The 23,901-nt window shown below is 46.0% G+C and overlaps 1 protein-coding gene across 4 annotated transcripts in view; it reads right to left on the reverse strand.

Annotated features, from left to right (window-relative positions):
* RAB11FIP4 (RAB11 family interacting protein 4) overlaps positions 1 to 23,901 on the reverse strand; it is a 1,128,176-nt gene that overhangs the window by 16,257 nt on the left and 1,088,018 nt on the right. For all 4 annotated transcript variants that reach the window (XM_069200002.1, XM_069200003.1, XM_069200004.1 and 1 more), the window contains 3 exons: positions 10,896 to 10,977; positions 5,084 to 5,221; positions 3,524 to 3,682 (listed from right to left, as the gene is read on the reverse strand). In XM_069200002.1, the coding sequence (XP_069056103.1) occupies positions 3,524 to 3,682; positions 5,084 to 5,221; positions 10,896 to 10,977 (379 nt within the window). The remainder of the gene's footprint in view (positions 1 to 3,523; positions 3,683 to 5,083; positions 5,222 to 10,895; positions 10,978 to 23,901) is intronic.

Here is a 23,901-nt window from a genome sequence, read left to right on the forward strand (position 1 = left end):
CAACCCTCTGCATGCTGGAACCTTGGTGACATCTTTTAAAGCTTATGATACTCGGGCAAAATCATAATCTAAGCAATCGGAAAGTTATTGCAAGTAAAACATGGATAATCCTTCACTCTTTCCCCTCTACTAGTGTTGGGTCTTGTGTATATTGTCCCGGGGAACCCTCTTCTTTCTTTACTTGTCTACCACTGAGGGTGCAGTAAATACATAATGCAGTGGTTAAAGATGCAGAACATTAAGCAATCTCAGTAAAATATTCAAACAAGTTCATACATTTTACAAATAAAATATTTCAGAAAATCTTACTGGTGTAGGTGCGCTGTAAACTATTCATTGGGACTCGAGCAAATGGAAACAGACTTTTTTTTAACGGAAACAGAGTGATCCACAATTTCATGAAATTTTTGCTGAGGGTCTTGCTTATTATTTTCCAAGGAATCTCAAATTTACTCATAGTTTTACAGGTAAGGGTCTCAAGGGGTGTTTTAATGGCTTGTACGGTTTTGTTCTAGCAATAATTAATTTGTAATCTTTTCTTCCTTTCTCATGTTCACAGTTTGCTTGAGGCTTTCTGAGCTTCGTAGTTTTCAACTATCTACTTCATGTAACAACGAAGCAAAGAGCCACAGTGTTTCTAGCTGACAATGGGATTAAACTCACTGTACACACCACCCACCTCTCCACTGAAAGTAAATATGAGTTCAGTAGCCTCTGGTCCCCGCACACAAATGGATGCAAATGTTTCTTGCCCCTGTTTCAGTGCTACTGCCATCTCTGAATATACATTCTGCTCTCTAGGGGCCAGATGTAGCAAAGTGTTTGCGCCTCGCAAACGGCGAAAATCGCCGTTTGCGAGGCGCAAAAGCCACTTTGCCATTCAGAAATGCACTTTGCGAGTCGGCTCTGACTCGCAAAATGCATTTCCGACTCGCAATTAGGAAGGGGTGTTCCCTTCCTATTTGCGACTCGCAGTGGGATGCAATTCCGTTTGCGACCGCGTACGCAGTCGCAAATGGAGTCGCAGTTACCATCCACTTCAAGTGGATGGTAACCCACTCGCAAATTGGAAGGGGTCCCCATGGGACCCCTTTCAGTTTGTGACTGGACCCCAAATTATTATTTCAGGGCAGGGAGTGGTCCAAGGGACCACTCCCTGCCCTGAAAAAAAACCGAAACTAAAGGTTTCGTTTTTTTTTAAGTGCAGCTCGTTTTCTTGTTAGGAAAACGGGCTACACTTAAAAAAAAAACTGCTTTATTGAAAAGCAGGTCGCGAACATGGAGGTCTGCTGACGACAGCAGGCCTCCATGTTAGCGAGTGCCTATACTCGCAATGGGGCCGCAATTTGCGACCCACCTCATGAATATTCATGAGGTGGGTCATTGCGACCCCATTGCGAGTCGCAGTCGGTGTCTGAGACACCGTACTGCATAGCAATTTGCGACTTGCAAATTGCGAGTCGCAGGGACTCGCAAATTGCAAGTCGCAAATCGCCGACTTGCTACATCTGGCCCTAGATCTCCTATCACAGTTGAAGGACGTAACAGGAAAAGCATTTATAAATCACACAAATGGGTATCCTCACTGAGCGCCTAATTCTACTTTTGTGTGCCAAGTTGGTGTATGATTACAGCACGTTATGACCATCGCTTTCTGTTTTCCTTCTTTCACTACGAGGTATAGAGTGTTTCATTCTGTCTCAGAGATGAACAGATCGAAGGAGAGTGGCAGCCATTTTAAACAAGGTATTCACACACACACAGAGCACAAAGTTTATCTCTTACAAAATCACTGGTAAAACGTATAAAATGAAGGACCTTACACCCTTCACATTGATGAAGAAGGTAATTAGATTTTAAATGGAAACTTCACTATGAACAGGAGTGCATGGTCATGCAGATTATGGGGACTGTTGAAATGCACACTGCTTGACATGATGGACTCTGGTTGAATTGTGACACTTACTGAACACCATTCACTAAAAGTGCCCAATAACGGATCTGACAGTTGGGGTCAGTGATCTCACTTGATGCTCAAAATTGTCATTTATTTTCCACTGAATGTATTTCATATGAACATTTATATAACACCTATTGCAGTTAATTCTAAAGGTTATACCATAAAAAAATAAGGCAGTCACACACTACTCTTGAACCTTTCACCAAGATTACACGAATGCTCAACAGCAGAAAGGCCATACATTAATGCTTAAAGTGTTCCAGAATAACAGAACTATAGCGAACGTTAATAAATTACGTACTCTCATGTTGTGTATCTCAATCTGATCCAAGCAGAAAACCAGTTTTAATTGGTTGGTTTCGTCAGAATGCCGTAAACTAGACATTGTCAGTGAGATTCCATGGTTAGTTGACCTTAAAAAACGTTTTACCAGCCTAGGACTACCCGAACTGTATCATAACCCAGGAATTATTTTGATCTCGAGTAAGGTTATTGTCAATGCTTTTTTCCTTTCTTGGTGTTATAGTACTAGAGAGACATACAGAATTCTGCAGCTGTATTGGATTACTTGCCGACTGTGACGATGACAGGTATGGAACCTTCTCTTATTTGGGTGACTTATATACATTCTTACAGGTGTCAGGTTAAAGACTCTACACTTCTTATTCGCTTTCCCTGAACGTTTTTTTTCTACCAATAAACTCCGACCTCGTCCCTGCTACTCATGTTTGGTTCAGACAACTACGCACTCTATGCTTTGTTTATAAATGTTATAATTTTTTTAGAAAACGTTTTTTGTTACAAATGTTAAGGTCGGTTAATCTTAGGCAGTGGAGACTGGCTATGCTTTATCTCCAGTGTTTAGCTTCTATCTATATTTGCCTGACAATAGCCAAACAACCAGCATTCTGTCAAACACAGAAGTATTTTTCTGTTGTGAGAAAATGTCTTATTTTATGTTTTTAGCAGATTTTTAAATCATTAATTTTATTAATTCTACATAGGCACTGTATAATGTACTTTATTAACTTTTGTAAATTGCTGATGTTTTTATCCATTTTTATGGTTATATTCTAACTAAATAAAGTGCAATTGATTGAACACAGCCCTGTTAAGATGCTCTCTGGCCCAGGCCAATTTACTCCACGACCATGTAAAGAGGCAACCAATGTTTACTGCATTAAGCTCATGACCAGCAAACCATTGCCTCTATTGTGTAACACAATTTTCACATTCCAAGCAGACTACAAAAAGAACAAAATGGATTCTAAACCAGAGCTCTGTAGCTTACTATGTATGCAAAACAAATTACAAAATCAATAAATTAAAATTAAGTAAATAAATAGATTTTAAGAAAGAGATACAGAAAGGAAAATATTTTTGTCTTGCTAAAAAACTAACTTTTCTGACCTAGAAAGGTTATCACAAGTTCTTGATTATTTTGGCCCTGTTGACTTTGTTCCCTTCGATTAACTCTGCATGTAGGTAGCATCGGCACCACAGTGGTCACACCTGTTTTGAATGAAACACCACTAATACAGGTAGTACATAGGCCTCTCTTACCATTTTTAGGCGCTTAATTTCATGCTCCATTTCCACTTCCCTCGTTTTCGCATTGAACTCACTGAGGCTGGAAGTGGAGCTCCTCCCCCTGCCGGGTCGCTCACAGTCTAATTTATACAACTGCAAATGCTCCAACTCCTTCCTCAAGTCCTCAATGAGCTATAGAGAAAAAGAGAGAACATGTTATGCCAATAGTTCTTTTCTATACTCACTGTGGAAAAATAGCATACATATATCAATGGTGAAGACCTGCTCATGTAGATTGGAAATGTATATTTAATCAAGGAAGTTTAACTACAGGATGAATGACACAATGATTGAATCTATTTTTATAACATGTCCAGAATAAGAAGCCGTGAAAGCAGTTACTTTACTTTTGAGATTCTTTACATATAATTTACACATATACACAGTACTGATATGGGAGTAAAATACTGTTGATTTTATGACTACTCCTCTCATTCAGAGTTATGCATGGTTGCCACCAGGGACAAACCGTAACACAAGGCATCAGAAAGTCCCTGGTGGGAATCCATTGTGAATTGTTCCTTTGATAAACTGTTGAGTAATGAAAGTGTATGCTCGGATTTCCTAAAACACCGAAATACACAGAGAGCAAAGGGTTATCATTACTGATAGCCATTGCAGTAAAATGGTGCCAATATCTAAATATTGATAATCTCATTTGAGGACTCTAATGCGATCGGAAAGAGAAAGGCAGCTTCCCTGCTAAACAGAAAAGATATGTGAGTCAACTAGAAACAAGACCTCCAGATACCTGCTGACGAACACAGACTACTGTTAACTGTATGCAATTAATTGAACCCCATGTTTCCATCATTTTTACATTGCATTTTTTACCGAGCTGATATCGGAAGCTAACATATAGCATGATCTCCCTATGATTTTAAGAAGTAAGAATTCACAATTTAAGGTTGAAAGGGGGAAATATATTGTATGTTTTATAAACCAGCCTGCTCTAGTTAAGATTACTATCTCAGAACATTTACTGAAAACAATATTAGTGCATTAAGAAACAATCTGAAAAGTTGTAACAAAGGTATAGGAGAATCACAGGTGCCAGAGCATAGAATGAATGGGTGATTCAGGGACCTCTATTCTCAGCACTTCTTCAATAGCACTCTGTGGGTATTTAGTGCATTCTTGTAATCTTGACCATTTAACTAGAGAAGGATATGGCCTAGACTAAGTTAGTCCAAAGTAGGGATCAGAAAAAATGGACTGAGCTGATCCCTTACTCTGGAATGGTTAGTAGGCACTAGACAAAGAAGCCCTGCTGTGAACTTCCAAGCACAACGTGTGTTCAAAGTCAAAGTGGGCAGTGAAATTCAAAAGTATAGCACACCTTTTTTGCCTACTTGATTTAAGGATGTATTGCGAATTGTAAATCGACCATGAGAACAATATTTTTTACTATACCCTATTTAAATATTATACACGATTTACACTTTAATACTTCAAATCAGATTTTGAAATTCCAAATCCTTGTGTAATATCAGTAGGAAGACATGCAATGAGATACCCTGTATACGTTCTCACCTCATGAGTCGCATCTCTCTCTTTTTGGAAATGTAGCCGGTTCTGCCTCAACTTGTCCATCATCTTTTTGTACAAATCCATCTCATCTTTTAGCCGCAGGTTAGTATCTTCAAGTTTATCTGACATTCTTTGTCGCTCCTAATACATGAAGAAACATGAAGATGATCAGCATACCCACAGAGTGAAGTTGCCATGATTATATTATTACCGTTTCTTTGGGCCACTTTATGTGTTTTTACCATCTGCTTTCCTCCCATGTTTGCTGCTTAGTTGTGCACAACAGACTACGGATTCCTTTTGCTATTCTCCCCTATTCAGTGTGATTTGCTCTTTTAATGGGCAAAGCCAGAAACAATGCTAGAGGCCTCTTGTTATTCTGACATTCCGTAGTTCATCTTTATCCCTCAGAATGGCAACCACCCCTGTTGTGCCTCCTATTTTTTTGTTTAAATCTGTTTGCTGCAATTTTCTTTTCATTTTGCTTTACATTCTGTGCGTACAGGTGTAAATTAGACTTATTGCATTAGTAAGAATCTCCGTGCTTCAGTTACATAAATAATAATAATAGTACAGGGTCAGCAGGGGAAGGACACATATTACAATAGAATTCCAATGGTGCAGTTATTAGAGTATGTATGTCGAATCATTTAGCAAAATATAATTGCGTGCCCAAGAGTTACAAATCAGCTTATAATGTGTATGGGCTACATAAGTGTATAATATACAATATCAGAACTAACAGACCGTTTTAGCAAAGAGCTATAATAATAACAATAACGTTTATAGAACAGCAAAATTTAGAGTTATTCAGGCCTCTTGGTCCATATCCGCCCGCATCTCACCAGTCAAAGTGTAGTCGGTTTTGAGGACAATCTTATTGAGATGTCATAGTAATCGCCAATAGTTAGACAGATACTGGCGGTGAGTGAGCAATTCTAGGACGCAGTGCTCAACAGGGGTCCTCCTCATGAGAGGGTGAGGCCCTCATTACAGTATCGTTGGATAGTGATGTATACAGTAGGACAGGGGTGTCATGGATAGCAGCATGCAAGTCAGTTATGACAGCATCTCAATTACCGGCTATGGTGTATTTGCGGAGCCCCAGGTTATACTTCCTGTCTAGTGCAATACCTTCTGCCTGCGCCTAAACTGACAGTGACTGTGTCCAAGCTGCTAGGGGTGGAAGAACAGGCAATTACCACCTACAGGCAATAAGCCTCTTGGCCAGCAAGAGGCCAAGATCAGTGAATCTGGATGTGACCTTCAATTTTTTTCCCCCCTCCGATATAAGCTCAGAATGCATGCCTCCCATATGGTAAGTAAGTCCCTACCGGCGCAAAGGGACATGTAATGTGTGATTCCCAAAGCGTTTTCTTCGATCGAAAAGAATGACACGTTTTGCAGGTCTGGTCGTTGTCGTCTGCTGAAAGACACAAATTACACACCTGATGATGGTCAGTGTGTGGAAACTTCGAATGGCATCGAGGGCAAAACTGGAATGGAGTACGCTCCATTAGGGCTGCATTCTCTGATACCACGTGGAAAAAGTGGGCCCGAGAGGCCTTTCTGCTCCCGAAAGGGGCAAAAAAAATTGATTCCGAGTATGGAAAAGCAACCGAAAGTTAAGCTATTAAGGAATACGCGATCGGAAAAAATACCAACGATGATAGTAAGACGGAAAGAATACAGTTTTAGAGTGTTTGGGGCTGAGAACTCCGACGGAGAGGAACACACGACTGAACCCGACGAAGGAGAAAAACAATCTAACAAAGGAGTCGATGTCCATGCGCAGTATTACCGAGAGGAGGAGTCACTTGATCCTGTGACTTGAAACATTCTTCGAACAAAAACAAGTTATACTACTCTGAACCCAACACTAGATAGCGAGCTTATGCACAGCATGTGAATCTACAGCTAACCATGCCATCGAACTGTGTGATTCCCTGCCAGTAATGGTGCAAGTGAGAGCAAGACCAAAACATATGTAGGAGATCTGCATCTTTCAGTCGGCAGTGGGGACAAGCAGCATCTGTGCGGTGAAAGTACTGATATATTTTGGCAGGGGTGAAATAGGCTCTATGCACGATGTATAGCTGTATCAAACTGAACCTGCCACTTCAGGGGATTTGAACGAATCTTTCCAACAAGATGGACTACTCTTTATCAGTAGAGGGGTGATCCAGATCGTAGAGGCGCAAATGATGGTGTGGTGTGTATGCGCAATAAATCAGTCAACCAATGTGCTAAATGCCTGCCCCAGTCCAGCACCTGGAGGTATTGTATGGTAACATGTGTTGGGGTTCCTGTGCCACATCGCCCCACACCCGCCCCAGAGCTCCAATGAGGAAGTTGAACAGTAGGAACTGTCTGGGGAGGGAATCCCCCTCCTCCATTAAGGCCTGAGAGTAGTGCTCCATCTGCATAAAGGTCTCCCACTGTGTGGAGCGGTGTTTGCCACATGCCAGGAAGTCAACTCGGGCTTGGAAGTGGTGCGTTGCCCCCTTTGCATTCCCAACAGGGCCAATGCAGGAGCATAAGGAAATTTTACTCTTGTTATATAGAGACAGAGACAAAAGCAGCGGTATGCACTTGTAAAAGTGTGGGTTTGGGCACTGGTGCTTTAGTGCAGGGGTGAAACAGTTTCAGAATAATAGTGAGACCCCAGGCAGGCTGCGTTGTGGCAGTGTCAGACAGCTGGAGGGCAGCCAACCAGTGCAACACCCACTGCAGTTGGGATTCAAAGTAATAGTGCTCGAAACTGGGAACCGCTAGTCCGGCCCGGACGGTTAGTTGGTAAAGTTTTGAGAGCGCCACTCGGTAATGGGAAGCACTCCAGTTGAAGTCTCTCATAGTTCATTCAATGGATCGGAAGAATGGGGAGGAGATATATTAAAGTAGACTGGCAAAATAGTACAGAAGCCGGGGAAGTGCAACCATTTTTAGCAATGCTACATGCCCTGCCACTGTCAAGAGCAGTGTCTTCCAGAAGGCTAACTGTGTCTGCAGTGAGGTGATGGCACGAGTGAGGTTGCCCTCAAACAAATCTGTCAGTGAATGGAATATTCTTACGCCAAAATATCAAAACGTGATGGGCTGCAAGGTAAGGGGGACACCAGCAAGAGCAAGGTAGGGGTTACGTGTGGCAGGGTTTGGAGGAAAGAGACAAGATTTGGTCCAATCAAACCAGAAATGTCAGCATACATGTTGAGGGTATGGGCAAGCGTGGCAGGTACTGAAGAAATATCACAAAGATAGATGAGCAGATCATCTGTGTAAAGAGAAACAGAATGTGTGCAGTAACCCAGGGGTATACCCTAGTCAGTACCCTAGGCATGCAAGGGCAGCCCTGGCGAGTACCTCTGCGTATGTCAATTGGGTCAGATATGAAGGACCCCGTCTTAACCCTGGCCACGGGCAAGGTGTACAACAGGCGCACTAACCTAAGAAAGTGATCACCAAAACCATATTTCGCTACCACCACAAATAAGAAAGGCCATTCTAGAGAATCAAAGACCTTTTCCAGGTCTAAGACCAAGCAGCCCGAACGGGGCTACGTGGTCAGGGCATATTCGAGGACTTGAACAAACCAACGTAAGTTGAGGGAGATGGTGCGAGCTGGAACAGAGCCATTTTGGTCTGGGTGCACCAAGGCAGGGACCAGGGGTGGCCATCAATCTGCTAGAATTTTCACCAGAACTTTATAATCAAAGTTGAGTAATGCTAGCAACCTATACGAGCCCAGGGCTACCGGAACTCTGTCTGGCTTAGGTAGCGAAATAAGGAGCACTTCGCCGAAGGAGGCAGGAAGATAGGAGGCCTGCAGGGCCTCAGCGTATACTGCGTGCAGGCGGAATGAGGAGTGAGGCATAAGCGTTATAATATTTTGCAGGTAAGCCACTGGGTTCTGGAGTCCTCCTGGTGGCAAAGGAACGTATAGCTTCTTGTATTTTAAAAGGGTTGATGGGTTCATCTAGTTCCATCCGCTGATCCTCCGTGATACAAGGTAAGTGCATGGTGGTCAGGAAGGAGGCAATATCTTCCAGGGTAGCACTGGATGCCGATTGGTTTAATGAGGTGTAATGACTGACCAGTTCACATATATCTTGTGCTATGTGTAAAGTAGGGTGTCCGCAGGGGAGCGCAGCACTATTATTGGCAGACTTGGCTGGTCCTGCCGTATCAACCTTGCAAGAAGAGAACCAGCTTTATGAACTGTGGCGTGGGTCTTAGCTGAGTGGGCAGCATAATTAAGGCAGCATAGCCTTTCCAGGAGGAAGATGAATTCCCTCTGCGTTTCTGTCAGCAAAGGTCTGCTAAGCGGGTCCCACACCTCCTCAGTTTTGAGATGCAATAGCCTACTCCCAATATGGGATATATCCCTGTCCTGACAATGATGCAGGTTCCAACTAAGACCTAAATAATAGGCACGCAGTGTTACCTTGAATGTGTCCCACTCTGTCGATCGTGCGTCCCCCTTACCAGCATTGAGCGCAAACTAATCATCAGTGGCTGAGCCCACAGAGGAATGGAATGATGGGTCTTCCAGTGCTGCAGGCTGTACAGGCCAAATGCTGTTCTACCTCCTATAACCAAGATTAGAGCGTTGGCTCCACATAGGGCCTCTGCCACACACTCTTTATTCTTCAGCAAAACAGCAAATCGAACATGTGCCTTATAATCACAACAGTCACATGAAACAGGTAAATATATTCCAAAAGTGCAGTATAGCTTTAAAAAGTAAGGGCCTGATTTAGAACTCGGCGGACTAGTTACTACGTCACAACAGTGACGCATATCCTATCCGCGAAAATCTAAATCCCATAGGAAATAATATGATTTAGATTTCGGCGGACGGGATATCCGTCACCCTTGTGACGGAGTAACCTATTCGCCAACATCTAAAACAGGATGTAACTGTACAAAGGTGCTGGAACTAGGGAGAGCAAGGAGTTCTGCAGGAACACCAACCTCACAGTAGATACAGTTAATACTGATTGATTGCATTTCAAAATCATGATTACAAAAGCTCTACACCGATAATAATTACAGAGTCACCGGTTTTGGTTGCTAGGCCTACACCTACACAAACAGGCTCTTTGTTGATCCCAAGGTCTCACCTCATCTTTTGTGTGGTGTGATGAGATGGATAACAAGTGGTGAGTCTGGGACAGATTTCCGTTTCACCTGTCTCCATGAACCATTGTGCTTGCCAGCGGTTGTGCATGAATGAAGTGTAGGGTTGGTATGAAATATTTCCAAAATGGAAATCAGTTCTTTTCCACTCTAACAACTAATCAGTACCAAGTCGATATTTTCATACTTTTTACCAAATACGGGAAAAAAAATTGTGGTCGTGCACTAGACATAGAGAGTAGTGGCACCTTACAAAAGACTCAAAATGCCACTTGTGGCATTACACAACTTTGTAACATAATGGAGCTCATAACCGCACAGCGTACTCTACAGGGCCAATTCTGCATCCCTGTGTCCAGGTTTCTGATTAAAGGCACATTAAAAGGGCATTTTTTTGGCAAGTCCTGTCCCTGAAAGTATGTATCGTTGCCACAGAGTATAAACATGTATCTGTGCCTGTACTCTTTACAATCTGGAACTAGACCATGAAACTTTCTAATATTACTTGTCTGACTTGTATTCGGACACGGTTAAGCTGGCAGTGCCAATATTGTTTTTTAAGCAAGCACTGTGTGGTGAAAAAAACGTAGGGGTGATGTTAACATGTATTGTAATGTAAAGGGAGGCCCATGTGTTACATCAGATTTCTTAGAGCTACGCAGCGAGTGCGCCCCAGTACCTCGTCCAGCTTCTCAGATTGTGTCTTCAGCCTGGTTACAGTAGTCAGAAGTTCACTGTTCTCCTCCTCCAGTTGCTGGACTCTGTGGGTGCAATTCATAATCAATTCATTAAAAGCCCTGCTCAGATTATAGTTGTTCATCATCTCAGAATAAATTAATAAATCAGATTAAAACTGTAAAAATGTCCAGAACTCTGCAAGTTCAATTGATAAGGTAAAAAAAATCAAACACACATCCAGATGTATTTCAGGCTCCCAAGAGGGTTCAAAAGGTTTGTGGCAAAAGAGCAGAAATCAACAAGTCTCCCTTCACTCGTATCAAAGGTAGATTCCAGTTTAATTTATTAGACCCATTTACACCATGCAGTGAGATCTGACAGCAGGATTGTCAAAAGCAAGTTGTCAAGTACATTCATTAACTTTACAATGAAACTTCTACATAACCACCTGCAGCGCTCAATTACACTTAACAAAATAACCACACACCCTGTTCCTAGGACCTTCCACCCCATGCAATATAAGGGCAGACCACCCTGCAAGCGTGTTTTAACCATTTTTTACGGAGGATCAAACACTGAAGTTATTCACCCTCCTCATGAGTACTGCCACTATCTTTCTGAGCGACAGAGATCAGTACATTGCCTCAAGATTGATGCTTTCACCCCCTGTGTAATAATTTGCAATCCCTGTGATGTTTCTTATTTGATACTGATGTACTGGGAAGAATTTGTTGAGCTTTTGCTAGTTTTAAGTAGACATGTTTGCACCCGTAACAAATAGTCGTTGATGAACATGATACATCTTGGAGTTATCAGCACAGATAGTTATAGAGACGTTCACTGTCTTTCTAAAACTTACTGTAGGAAGTTGGCTCTGTATGTGCTATTTCAAAGTAAGGAATAGCATGCACAGAGTCCAAGGGTTCCCCTTAGAGGTAAAATAGTGGTAAAAATAGATAATACTAATGCTCTATTTTGTGGTAGTGTGGTCGAGCAGTAGGCTTATCCAAGGAGTAGTGTTAAGCATTTGTTGTACATACACATAGACAATAAATGAGGTACACACACTCAGAGACAAATCCAGCCAATAGGTTTTTATATAGAAAAATATCTTTTCTTAGTTTATTTTAAGAACCACAGGTTCAAATTCTACATGTAATATCTCATTCGAAAGGTATTGCAGGTAAGTACTTTAGGAACTTCAAATCATCAAAATTGCATGTATACTTTTCAAGTTATTGACAAATAGCTGTTTTAAAAGTGGACACAGTGCAATTTTCACAGTTCCTGGGGGAGGTAAGTTTTTGTTAGTTTTACCAGGTAAGTAAGTCACTTACAGGGTTCAGTTCTTGGTCCAAGGTAGCCCACCGTTGGGGGTTCAGAGCAACCCCAAAGTCACCACACCAGCAGCTCAGGGCCGGTCAGGTGCAGAGTTCAAAGTGGTGCCCAAAACACATAGGCTAGAATGGAGAGGAGGGGGTGCCCCGGTTCCGGTCTGCTTGCAGGTAAGTACCCGCGTCTTCGGAGGGCAGACCAGGGGGGTTTTGTAGGGCACCGGGGGGGACACAAGTCCACACAGAAATTTCACCCTCAGCGGCGCGGGGGCGGCCGGGTGCAGTGTAGAAACAAGCGTCGGGTTCGCAATGTTAGTCTATGAGAGATCTCGGGATCTCTTCAGCGCTGCAGGCAGGCAAGGGGGGGGTTCCTCGGGGAAACCTCCACTTGGGCAAGGGAGAGGGACTCCTGGGGGTCACTTCTCCAGTGAAAGTCCGGTCCTTCAGGTCCTGGGGGCTGCGGGTGCAGGGTCTCTCCCAGGCGTCGGGACTTTAGGTTCAAAGAGTCGCGGTCAGGGGAAGCCTCGGGATTCCCTCTGCAGGCGGCGCTGTGGGGGCTCAGGGGGGACAGGTTTTGGTACTCACAGTATCAGAGTAGTCCTGGGGTCCCTCCTGAGGTGTTGGATCGCCACCAGCCGAGTCGGGGTCGCCGGGTGCAGTGTTGCAAGTCTCACGCTTCTTGCGGGGAGCTTGCAGGGTTCTTTAAAGTTGCTGGAAACAAAGTTGCAGCTTTTCTTGGAGCAGGTCCGCTGTCCTCGGGAGTTTCTGGTCTTTTCGAAGCAGGGGCAGTCCTCAGAGGATGTCGAGGTCGCTGGTCCCTTTGGAAGGCGTCGCTGAAGCAGGATCTTTGGAAGGCAGGAGACAGGCCGGTGAGTTTCTGGAGCCAAGGCAGTTGTCGTCTTCTGGTCTTCCGCTGCAGGGGTTTTCAGCTGGGCAGTCCTTCTTCTTGTAGTTGCAGGAATCTAATTTTCTAGGGTTCAGGATAGCCCTTAAATACTAAATTTAAGGGCGTGTTTAGGTCTGGGGGGTTAGTAGCCAATGGCTACTAGCCCTGAGGGTGGGTACACCCTCTTTGTGCCTCCTCCCAAGGGGAGGGGGTCACAATCCTAACCCTATTGGGGGAATCCTCCATCTGCAAGATGGAGGATTTCTAAAAGTCAGAGTCACCTCAGCTCAGGACACCTTAGGGGCTGTCCTGACTGGCCAGTGACTCCTCCTTGTTGCTTTCTTTGTTCCCTCCAGCCTTGCCGCCAAAAGTGGGGGCCGTGGCCGGAGGGGGCGGGCAACTCCACTAAGCTGGAGTGCCCTGCTGGGCTGTGACAAAGGGGTGAGCCTTTGAGGCTCACCGCCAGGTGTTACAGCTCCTGCCTGGGGGAGGTGTTAGCATCTCCACCCAGTGCAGGCTTTGTTACTGGCCTCAGAGTGACAAAGGCACTCTCCCCATGGGGCCAGCAACATGTCTCTAGTGTGGCAGGCTGCTGGAACCAGTCAGCCTACACAGATAGTCGGATAGGTTTCAGGGGGCACCTCTAAGGTGCCCTCTGGGGTGTATTTTACAATAAAATGTACACTGGCATCAGTGTGCATTTATTGTGCTGAGAAGTTTGATACCAAACTTCCCAGTTTTCAGTGTAGCCATTATGGTGCTTGTGAGAAGGTAGCCTCCTTCTAGCCTTGTTACCCCCACTTTTGGCCTGTTTGTGAGTGTATGTCAGGGTGTTTGTCACTGTTTTCACTGTCTCACTGGGATCCTGATAGCCAGGCCTCAGTGCTCATAGTGAAGACACCATGTTTTCAGTATGGTTGTTATGTGTCACTGGGATCCTGCTAGTCAGGACCCCAGTGCTCATAGGTTTGTGGCCTATATGTATGTGTCACTAGGACCCTGTCACACAGGGCCCCAGTGCTCATAGGTGTGCATGTATATGTTCCCTGTGTGGTGCCTAACTGTCTCACTGAGGCTCTGCTAACCAGAACCTCAGTGGTTATGCTCTCTCATTACTTTCAAATTGTCACTAACAGGCTAGTGACCAATTTTACCAATTTACATAGGCTTACTGGAACACCCTTATAATTCCCTAGTATATGGTACTGAAGTACCCAGGGTATTGGGGTTCCAGGAGATCCCTATGGGCTGCAGCATTTCTTTTGCCACCCATAGGGAGCTCTGACAATTCTTACACAGGCCTGCCACTGCAGCCTGAGTGAAATAACGTCCACGTTATTTCACAGCCATTTTACACTGCACTTAAGTAACTTATAAGTCACCTATATGTCTAACCTTTACCTGGTAAAGGTTAGGTGCAAAGTTACTTAGTGTGAGGGCACCCTGGCACTAGCCAAGGTGCCCCCACATTGTTCAGAGCCAATTCACTGAACTTTGTGAGTGCGGGGACACCATTACACGCGTGCACTACATATAGGTCACTACCTATATGTAGCTTCACCATGGTAACTCCGAATATGGCCATGTAACATGTCTATGATCATGGAATTGCCCCCTCTATGCCATCCTGGCATTGTTGGTACAATTCCATGATCCCAGTGGTCTGTAGCACAGACCCTGGTACTGCCAGACTGCCCTTCCTGGGGTTTCACTGCAGCTGCTGCTGCTGCCAACCCCTCAGACAGGCAGCTGCCCTCCTGGGGTCCAGCCAGGCTTGGCCCAGGATGGCAGAACAAAGAACTTCCTCTGAGAGAGGGTGTGACACCCTCTCCCTTTGGAAAATGGTGTGAAGGCAGGGGAGGAGTAGCCTCCCCCAGCCTCTGGAAATGCTTTGTTGGGCACAGATGTGCCCAATTCTGCATAAGCCAGTCTACACCGGTTCAGGGACCCCTTAGCCCCTGCTCTGGCGCGAAACTGGACAAAGGAAAGGGGAGTGACCACTCCCCTGACCTGCACCTCCCCTGGGAGGTGTCCAGAGCTCCTCCAGTGTGCTCCAGACCTCTGCCATCTTGGAAACAGAGGTGCTGCTGGCACACTGGACTGCTCTGAGTGGCCAGTGCCACCAGGTGACGTCAGAGACTCCTGCTGATAGGCTCCTTCAGGTGTTAGTAGCCTTTCCTCTCTCCTAGGTAGCCAAACCCTCTTTTCTGGCTATTTAGGGTCTCTGTCTCTGGGGAAACTTCAGATAACGAATGCATGAGCTCAGCCGAGTTCCTCTGCATCTCCCTCTTCACCTTCTGATAAGGAAACGACCGCTGACCGCGCTGGAAGCCTGCAAACCTGCAACATAGTAGCAAAGACGACTACTGCAACTCTGTAACGCTGATCCTGCCGCCTTCTCGACTGTTTTCCTGCTTGTGCATGCTGTGGGGGTAGTCTGCCTCCTCTCTGCACCAGAAGCTCCGAAGAAATCTCCCGTGGGTCGACGGAATCTTCCCCCTGCAACCGCAGGCACCAAAAAGCTGCATTACCGGTCCCTTGGGTCTCCTCTCAGCACGACGAGCGAGGTCCCTCGAATCCAGCGACGCTGTCCAAGTGACCCCCACAGTCCAGTGACTCTTCAGCCCAAGTTTGGTGGAGGTAAGTCCTTGCCTCACCTCGCTGGGCTGCATTGCTGGGAACCGCGACTTTGCAAGCTACTCCGGCCCCTGTGCACTTCCGGCGGAAATCCTTCGTGCACAGCCAAGCCTGGGTCCACGGCACTCTAACCTGCATTGCACGACTTTCTAAGTTGGTCTCCGGCGACGTGGGACTCCTTTGTGCAACTTCGGCGAGCACCGTTTCACGCATCCTTGTAGTGCCTGTTTCTGGCACTTCTCCGGGTGCTACCTGCTTCAGTGAGGGCTCTTTGTCTTTCTCGACGTCCCCTCTCTCTGCAGGTCCAATTTGCGACCTCCTGGTCCCTCCTGGGCCCCAGCAGCGTCCAAAAACGCCAAACGCACGATTTGCGTGTAGCAAGGATTGTTGGCGTCCATCCGGCGGGAAAACACTTCTGCACGACTCTCCAAGGCGTGGGGGATCCATCCTCCAAAGGGGAAGTCTCTAGCCCTTGTCGTTCCTGCAGATTCACAGTTCTTCAGCCTAGTAAGAGCTTCTTTGCACCAACCGCTGGCATTTCTTGGGCATCTGCCCATCTCCGAGTGGCTTGTGACTTTTGGACTTGGTCCCCTTGTTCCACAGGTACCCTCAGTCAGGAATCCATCGTTGTTGCATTACTGATTTGTGTTTTCCTTGCATTTTCCCTCTAACACGACTATTTTGTCCTTAGGGGAACTTTAGTGCACTTTGCACTCACTTTTCAGGGTCTTGGGGAGGTTTTTTTTTGCTAACTCTCACTATTTTCTAATAGTCCCAGCGACCCTCTACAAGGTCACATAGGTTTGGGGTCCATTCGTGGTTCACATTCCACTTCTGGAGTATATGGTTTGTGTTGCCCCTATCCCTATGTTTCCCCATTGCATCCTATTGTAACTATACATTGTTTGCACTGTTTTCTAAGACTATACTGCATATTTTTGCTATTGTGTATATATCTCTTGTGTATATTTCCTATCCTCTCACTGAGGGTACACTCTAAGATACTTTGGCATATTGTCATAAAAATAAAGTACCTTTATTTTTAGTATAACTGTGTATTGTGTTTTCTTATGATATTGTGCATATGACACTAAGTGGTACTGTAGTAGCTTCACACGTCTCCTAGTTCAGCCTAAGCTGCTCTGCTAAGCTACCATTATCTATCAGCCTAAGCTACTAGACACCCTATACACTAATAAGGGATAACTGGGCCTGGTGCAAGGTGCAAGTACCCCTTGGTACTCACTACAAGCCAGTCCAGCCTCCTACATTGGTTGTGCAGTGGTGGGATAAGTGCTTGAGACTACTTACCACTCTTGTCATTGTACTTTTCATAAGAGAAAAATATACAAAACAAGGTCAGTGTATATACACATAGCCAAAAAGTTTTGCATTTCCTCTTTTCACTCTTTTCTAAGTGCTGAAAAGTACTTCTAAAACTTTCAAAAAGTTCTTAAAAGTTTAAAAAGTTTTTTCTGTCTTTCCAAAAAGTTCTGAAAACTTTTTTACTCTTTTTCTATCACTTTAACTCTCTCTAAAAAATGTCTGGCACAGGAAAAAATGTTGAACTGTCCAAACTTGCATATGATCACTGTAAGGAAATGCCTCCTTGGCATGGTTGCCCCCTGACTTTTTGCCTTTGCTGATGCTATGTTTACAATTGAAAGTGTGCTGAGGCCTGCTAACCAGGCCCCAGCACCAGTGTTCTTTCCCTAACCTGTACTTTTGTATCCACAATTGGCAGACCCTGGCATCCAGATAAGTCCCTTGTAACTGGTACCTCTAGTACCAAGGGCCCTGATGCCAAGGAAGGTCTCTAAGGGCTGCAGCATGTCTTATGCCACCCTGGAGACCTCTCACTCAGCACAGACACACTGCTTACCAGCTTGTGCGTGCTAGTGAGGACAAAACGAGTAAGTCGACATGGCACTCCCCTCAGGGTGCCATGCCAGCCTCTCACTGCCTATGCAGTATAGGTAAGACACCCCTCTAGCAGGCCTTACAGCCCTAAGGCAGGGTGCACTATACCATAGGTGAGGGTACCAGTGCATGAGCATGGTACCCCTACAGTGTCTAAACAAAACCTTAGACATTGTAAGTGCAGGGTAGCCATAAGAGTATATGGTCTGGGAGTCTGTCAAACACGAACTCCACAGCACCATAATGGCTACACTGAAAACTGGGAAGTTTGGTATCAAACTTCTCAGCACAATAAATGCACACTGATGCCAGTGTACATTTTATTGTAAAATACACCACAGAGGGCACCTTAGAGGTGCCCCCTGAAACTTAACCGACTATCTGTGTAGGCTGACTAGTTCTAGCAGCCTGCCACAAACCGAGACATGTTGCTGGCCCCATGGGGAGAGTGCCTTTGTCACTCTGAGGCCAGTAACAAAGCCTGCACTGGGTGGAGATGCTAACACCTCTCCCAGGCAGGAATTGTCACACCTGGCGGTGAGCCTCAAAGGCTCACCTCCTTTGTGCCAACCCAGCAGGACACTCCAGCTAGTGGAGTTGCCCGCCCCCTCCGGCCAGGCCCCACTTTTGGCGGCAAGGCCGGAGAAAATAATGAGAATAACAAGGAGGAGTCACTGGCCAGTCAGGACAGCCCCTAAGGTGTCCTGAGCTGAGGTGACTCTAACTTTTAGAAATCCTCCATCTTGCAGATGGAGGATTCCCCCAATAGGGTTAGGATTGTGACCCCCTCCCCTTGGGAGGAGGCACAAAGAGGGTGTACCCACCCTCAGGGCTAGTAGCCATTGGCTACTAACCCCCCAGACCTAAACACGCCCTTAAATTTAGTATTTAAGGGCTACCCTGAACCCTAGAAAATTAGATTCCTGCAACAAGAAGAAGGACTGCCCAGCTGAAAACCCCTGCAGCGGAAGACCAGAAGACGACAACTGCCTTGGCTCCAGAAACTCACCGGCCTGTCTCCTGCCTTCCAAAGATCCTGCTCCAGCGACGCCTTCCGAAGGGACCAGCGACCTCGACATCCTCTGAGGACTGCCCCTGCTTCGAAAAGACAAGAAACTCCCGAGGACAGCGGACCTGCTCCAAGAAAAGCTGCAACTTTGTTTCCAGCAACTTTAAAGATCCCTGCAAGCTCCCCGCAAGAAGCGTGAGACTTGCAACACTGCACCCGGCGACCCCGACTCGGCTGGTGGCGATCCAACACCTCAGGAGGGACCCCAGGACTACTCTGATACTGTGAGTACCAAAACCTGTCCCCCCTGAGCCCCCACAGCGCCGCCTGCAGAGGGAATCCCGAGGCTTCCCCTGACCGCGACTCTTTGAACCTAAAGTCCCGACGCCTGGGAGAGACCCTGCACCCGCAGCCCCCAGGACCTGAAGGACCGGACTTTCACTGGAGAAGTGACCCCCAGGAGTCCCTCTCCCTTGCCCAAGTGGAGGTTTCCCCGAGGAACCCCCCCCTTGCCTGCCTGCAGCGCTGAAGAGATCCCGAGATCTCTCATAGACTAACATTGCGAACCCGACGCTTGTTTCTACACTGCACCCGGCCGCCCCCGCGCCGCTGAGGGTGAAATTTCTGTGTGGACTTGTGTCCCCCCCGGTGCCCTACAAAACCCCCCTGGTCTGCCCTCCGAAGACGCGGGTACTTACCTGCAAGCAGACCGGAACCGGGGCACCCCCTTCTCTCCATTCTAGCCTATGTGTTTTGGGCACCACTTTGAACTCTGCACCTGACCGGCCCTGAGCTGCTGGTGTGGTGACTTTGGGGTTGCTCTGAACCCCCAACGGTGGGCTACCTTGGACCAAGAACTGAACCCTGTAAGTGTCTTACTTACCTGGTAAAACTAACAAATACTTACCTCCCCTAGGAACTGTGAAAATTGCACTGTGTCCACTTTTAAAACAGCTATTTGCGAATAACTTGAAAAGTATACATGCAATTTTGATGATTTGAAGTTCCTAAAGTACTTACCTGCAATACCTTTCGAATGAGATATTACATGTAGAATTTGAACCTGTGGTTCTTAAAATAAACTAAGAAAATATATTTTTCTATATAAAAACCTATTGGCTGGATTTGTCTCTGAGTGTGTGTACCTCATTTATTGTCTATGTGTATGTACAACAAATGCTTAACACTACTCCTTGGATAAGCCTACTGCTCGACCACACTACCACAAAATAGAGCATTAGTATTATCTATTTTTACCACTATTTTACCTCTAAGGGGAACCCTTGGACTCTGTGCATGCTATTCCTTACTTTGAAATAGCACATACAGAGCCAACTTCCTACATTGGTGGATCAGCGGTGGGGTACAAGACTTTGCATTTGCTGGACTACTCAGCCAATACCTGATCACACGACAAATTCCAAAATTGTCATTAGAAATTGATTTTTGCAATTTGAAAAGTTTTCTAAATTCTTAAAAGACCTGCTAGGGCCTTGTGTTAGATCCTGTTTAGCATTTCTTTTATAGTTTAAAAGTTTGTAAAAGTTTGAATTAGATTCTAGAACCAGTTGTAGATTCTTAAAAAGTATTCCAACTTTTAGAAGCAAAATGTCTAGCACAGATGTGAATGTGGTGGAACTCGACACCACACCTTACCTCCATCTACAGATGAGAGAGCTAAGGTCACTCTGTAAACTAAAGAAAATAGCAATGGGCCCCAAACCTACCAAAGTACAGCTCCAGGAGCTTTTGGCAGAGTTTGAAAAGGCCAACCCCTCTGAGGATGGCAACTCAGAGGATGAAGATAGTGACTTGGAGGGAAATTCCCCCCCTCCAGTCCTACTTAGGGAGAGCAGGGCTTCTCAAGCCCTGACTCCACAAATAATAGTCAGAGATGCTGGTTCCCTCACAGGAGGGACCAACAACTCTGAAATCACTGAGGATAACTCCAGTGAAGAGGACATCCAGTTAGCCAGGATGGCCAAAAGATTGGCTTTGGAAAGACAGATCCTAGCCATAGAGAGGGAAAGACAAGAGATGGGCCTAGGACCCATCAATGGTGGCAGCAACATAAATAGGGTCAGAGATTCTCCTGACATGTTGAAAATCCCCAAAGGGATTGTAACTAAATATGAAGATGGTGATGACATCACCAAATGGTTCACAGCTTTTGAGAGGGCTTGTGTAACCAGAAAAGTGAACAGATCTCACTGGGGTGCTCTCCTTTGGGAAATGTTCACAGGAAAGTGTAGGGATAGACTCCTCACACTCTCTGGACAAGATGCAGAATCTTATGACCTCATGAAGGGTACCCTGATTGAGGGCTTTGGATTCTCCACTGAGGAGTACAGGATTAGGTTCAGGGGGGCTCAAAAATCCTCGAGCCAGACCTGGGTTGACTTTGTTGACTACTCAGTGAAAACACTAGATGGTTGGATTCAAGGCAGTGGTGTAAGTAATTATGATGGGCTGTACAATTTATTTGTGAAAGAACACCTGTTAAGTAATTGTTTCAATGATAAACTGCATCAGCATCTGGTAGACCTAGGACCAATTTCTCCCCAAGAATTGGGAAAGAAGGCGGACCATTGGGTCAAGACAAGGGTGTCCAAGACTTCAACAGGGGGTGACCAAAAGAAAGGGGTCACAAAGACTCCCCAGCAGAAGGGTGATGAGACAACCAAAACTAAAAATAGTAAAGAGTCTTCTACAGGCCCCCAAAAACCTGCACAGGAGGGTGGGCCCAGAGCCTCTTCACAAAACAATGGGTACAAGGGTAAAAACTTTGATCCCAAAAAGGCCTGGTGTCATAGCTGTAAACAGCATGGACACCAAACTGGAGACAAGGCCTGTCCCAAGAAAGGTTCCACTCCAAACTCCCATCCAGGTAACACTGGTATGGCTAGTCTCCAAGTGGGATCAACAGTGTGCCCAGAGCAAATCAGGGTCCACACTGAAGCTACTCTAGTTTCTGAGGGTGGGGTGGATTTAGCCACACTAGCTGTCTGGCCGCCTAACATGCAAAAATACAGACAGCAACTCTTAATTAATGGGACTAGAATAGAGGGCCTGAGGGATACAGGTGCCAGTGTCACCATGGTGACAGAGAAACTGGTTTCCCCTGGCCAATACCTGACTGGAAAAACTTACACAGTCACCAACGCTGACAATCAGAGAAAAGTACATCCCATGGCAATGGTTACTTTAGAATGGGGAGGGGTCAATGGCCTGAAACAGGTGGTGGTCTCCTCAAATATCCCAGTGGACTGTCTGCTTGGAAATGACCTGGAGTCCTCAGCATGGGCTGAGGTAGAGCTAAAAACCCATGCAGCAATGCTGGGTATCCCTGAACTGGTGTGTGTGAAAACAAGAGCACAATGCAAGGCACAGGGTGAAAAAGTAGAGCTGGAGTCTGGAAAAATGGCCCAGCCTACCAAGAGAACAGGAAAGTCAGTTGGGAAACCAACTGCAACACAGCAAAAGAAAGGGAACCTCTCTTCTCAGGAAGAAGTTCTGCCCTCTGAGGGAACTGAGCCTTTGGAGCTTGAACCTTATCAGGTTGAGCTCTTAGGCCCAGGGGGACCCTCCAGGGAAGAGCTGTGTAAGGGACAAGAAACCTGTCCCTCTCTTGAAGGCCTTAGGCAGCAAGCTGCTGAAGAGTCCAAAGGCAAGAAAAATGGAACACATAGGGTCTATTGGGAAGATGGGCTCCTGTACACTGAGGCCAGAGACCCCAAACCTGGTGCCACTAGGAGAGTGGTAGTGCCTCAGCTGTTCAGAGAGTTCATCCTAACATTGGCCCATGACATTCCCCTTGCTGGACATTTGGGACAAACCAAGACGTGGGAGAGGTTAGTCAACCACTTCTACTGGCCCAATATGTCCAACATGGTTAAGGAGTTTTGCCTCTCCTGCCCCACCTGTCAAGCCAGTGGTAAGACAGGTGGGCATCCAAAGGCCCCCCTCATTCCACTTCCAGTGGTGGGGGTGCCCTTTGAAAGAGTGGGTGTGGACATAGTTGGTCCACTGGAACCTCCCACAGCCTCAGGAAATATGTATATCCTGGTAGTAGTGGATCATGCTACCAGGTATCCTGAAGCTATTCCCCTTAGGTCGACTACTGCCCCTGCAGTAGCCAAGGCCCTCATTGGTATCTTTACCAGAGTGGGTTTCCCTAAGGAGGTGGTGTCTGACAGAGGTACCAACTTCATGTCAGCATACCTAAAGCACATGTGGAATGAGTGTGGAGTGACTTATAAATTCACTACACCTTACCATCCACAAACTAATGGCTTAGTTGAGAGATTCAACAAGACATTAAAGGGCATGATCATGGGGCTCCCAGAAAAACTCAAAAGGAGATGGGATGTCCTCCTGCCATGTCTGCTTTTCGCTTACAGGGAGGTACCACAGAAGGGAGTAGGGTTCTCACCCTTTGAACTTCTGTTTGGTCATCCTGTAAGGGGACCACTTGCCCTTGTTAAAGAAGGCTGGGAGAGACCTCTCCATGAGCCTAAACAGGACATAGTGGACTATGTACTTGGCCTTCGCTCTAGAATGGCAGAGTACATGGAAAAGGCAACCAAAAACCTTGAGGCCAGCCAACAACTCCAGAAGTTTTGGTATGACCAAAAGGCTGCACTGGTTGAGTTCCAACCAGGGCAGAAAGTCTGGGTTCTGGAGCCTGTGGCTCCCAGGGCACTCCAGGACAAATGGAGTGGCCCTTACCCAGTACTAGAGAGGAAGAGTCAGGTCACCTACTTGGTGGACCTGGGCACAAGCAGGAGCCCCAAGAGGGTGATCCATGTAAACCGCCTTAAACTCTTCCACGACAGGGCTGATGTCAATCTGTTGATGGTAACAGATGAGGATCAGGAGGCAGAGAGTGAACCTCTCCCTGATCTTCTGTCATCAGACCCAAAAGATGGTACAGTAGATGGAGTGATCTACTCAGACACCCTCTCTGGCCAACAGCAAGCTGATTGTAGGAGAGTCCTACAATAGTTTCCTGAACTCTTCTCCTTAACCCCTGGTCAGACACACCTGTGTACCCATGATGTGGACACAGGAGACAGCATGCCTGTCAAGAACAAAATCTTTAGACAGTCTGACCATGTTAAGGAAAGCATCAAGGTGGAAGTCCACAAGATGCTGGAATTGGGAGTCATTGAGCGCTCTGACAGCCCCTGGGCTAGCCCAGTGGTCTTAGTCCCCAAACCTC

The sequence above is a fragment of the Pleurodeles waltl genome, chromosome 7 (genome assembly GCF_031143425.1).
Source record: "Pleurodeles waltl isolate 20211129_DDA chromosome 7, aPleWal1.hap1.20221129, whole genome shotgun sequence".
NCBI lineage: Eukaryota > Metazoa > Chordata > Amphibia > Caudata > Salamandridae > Pleurodeles > Pleurodeles waltl.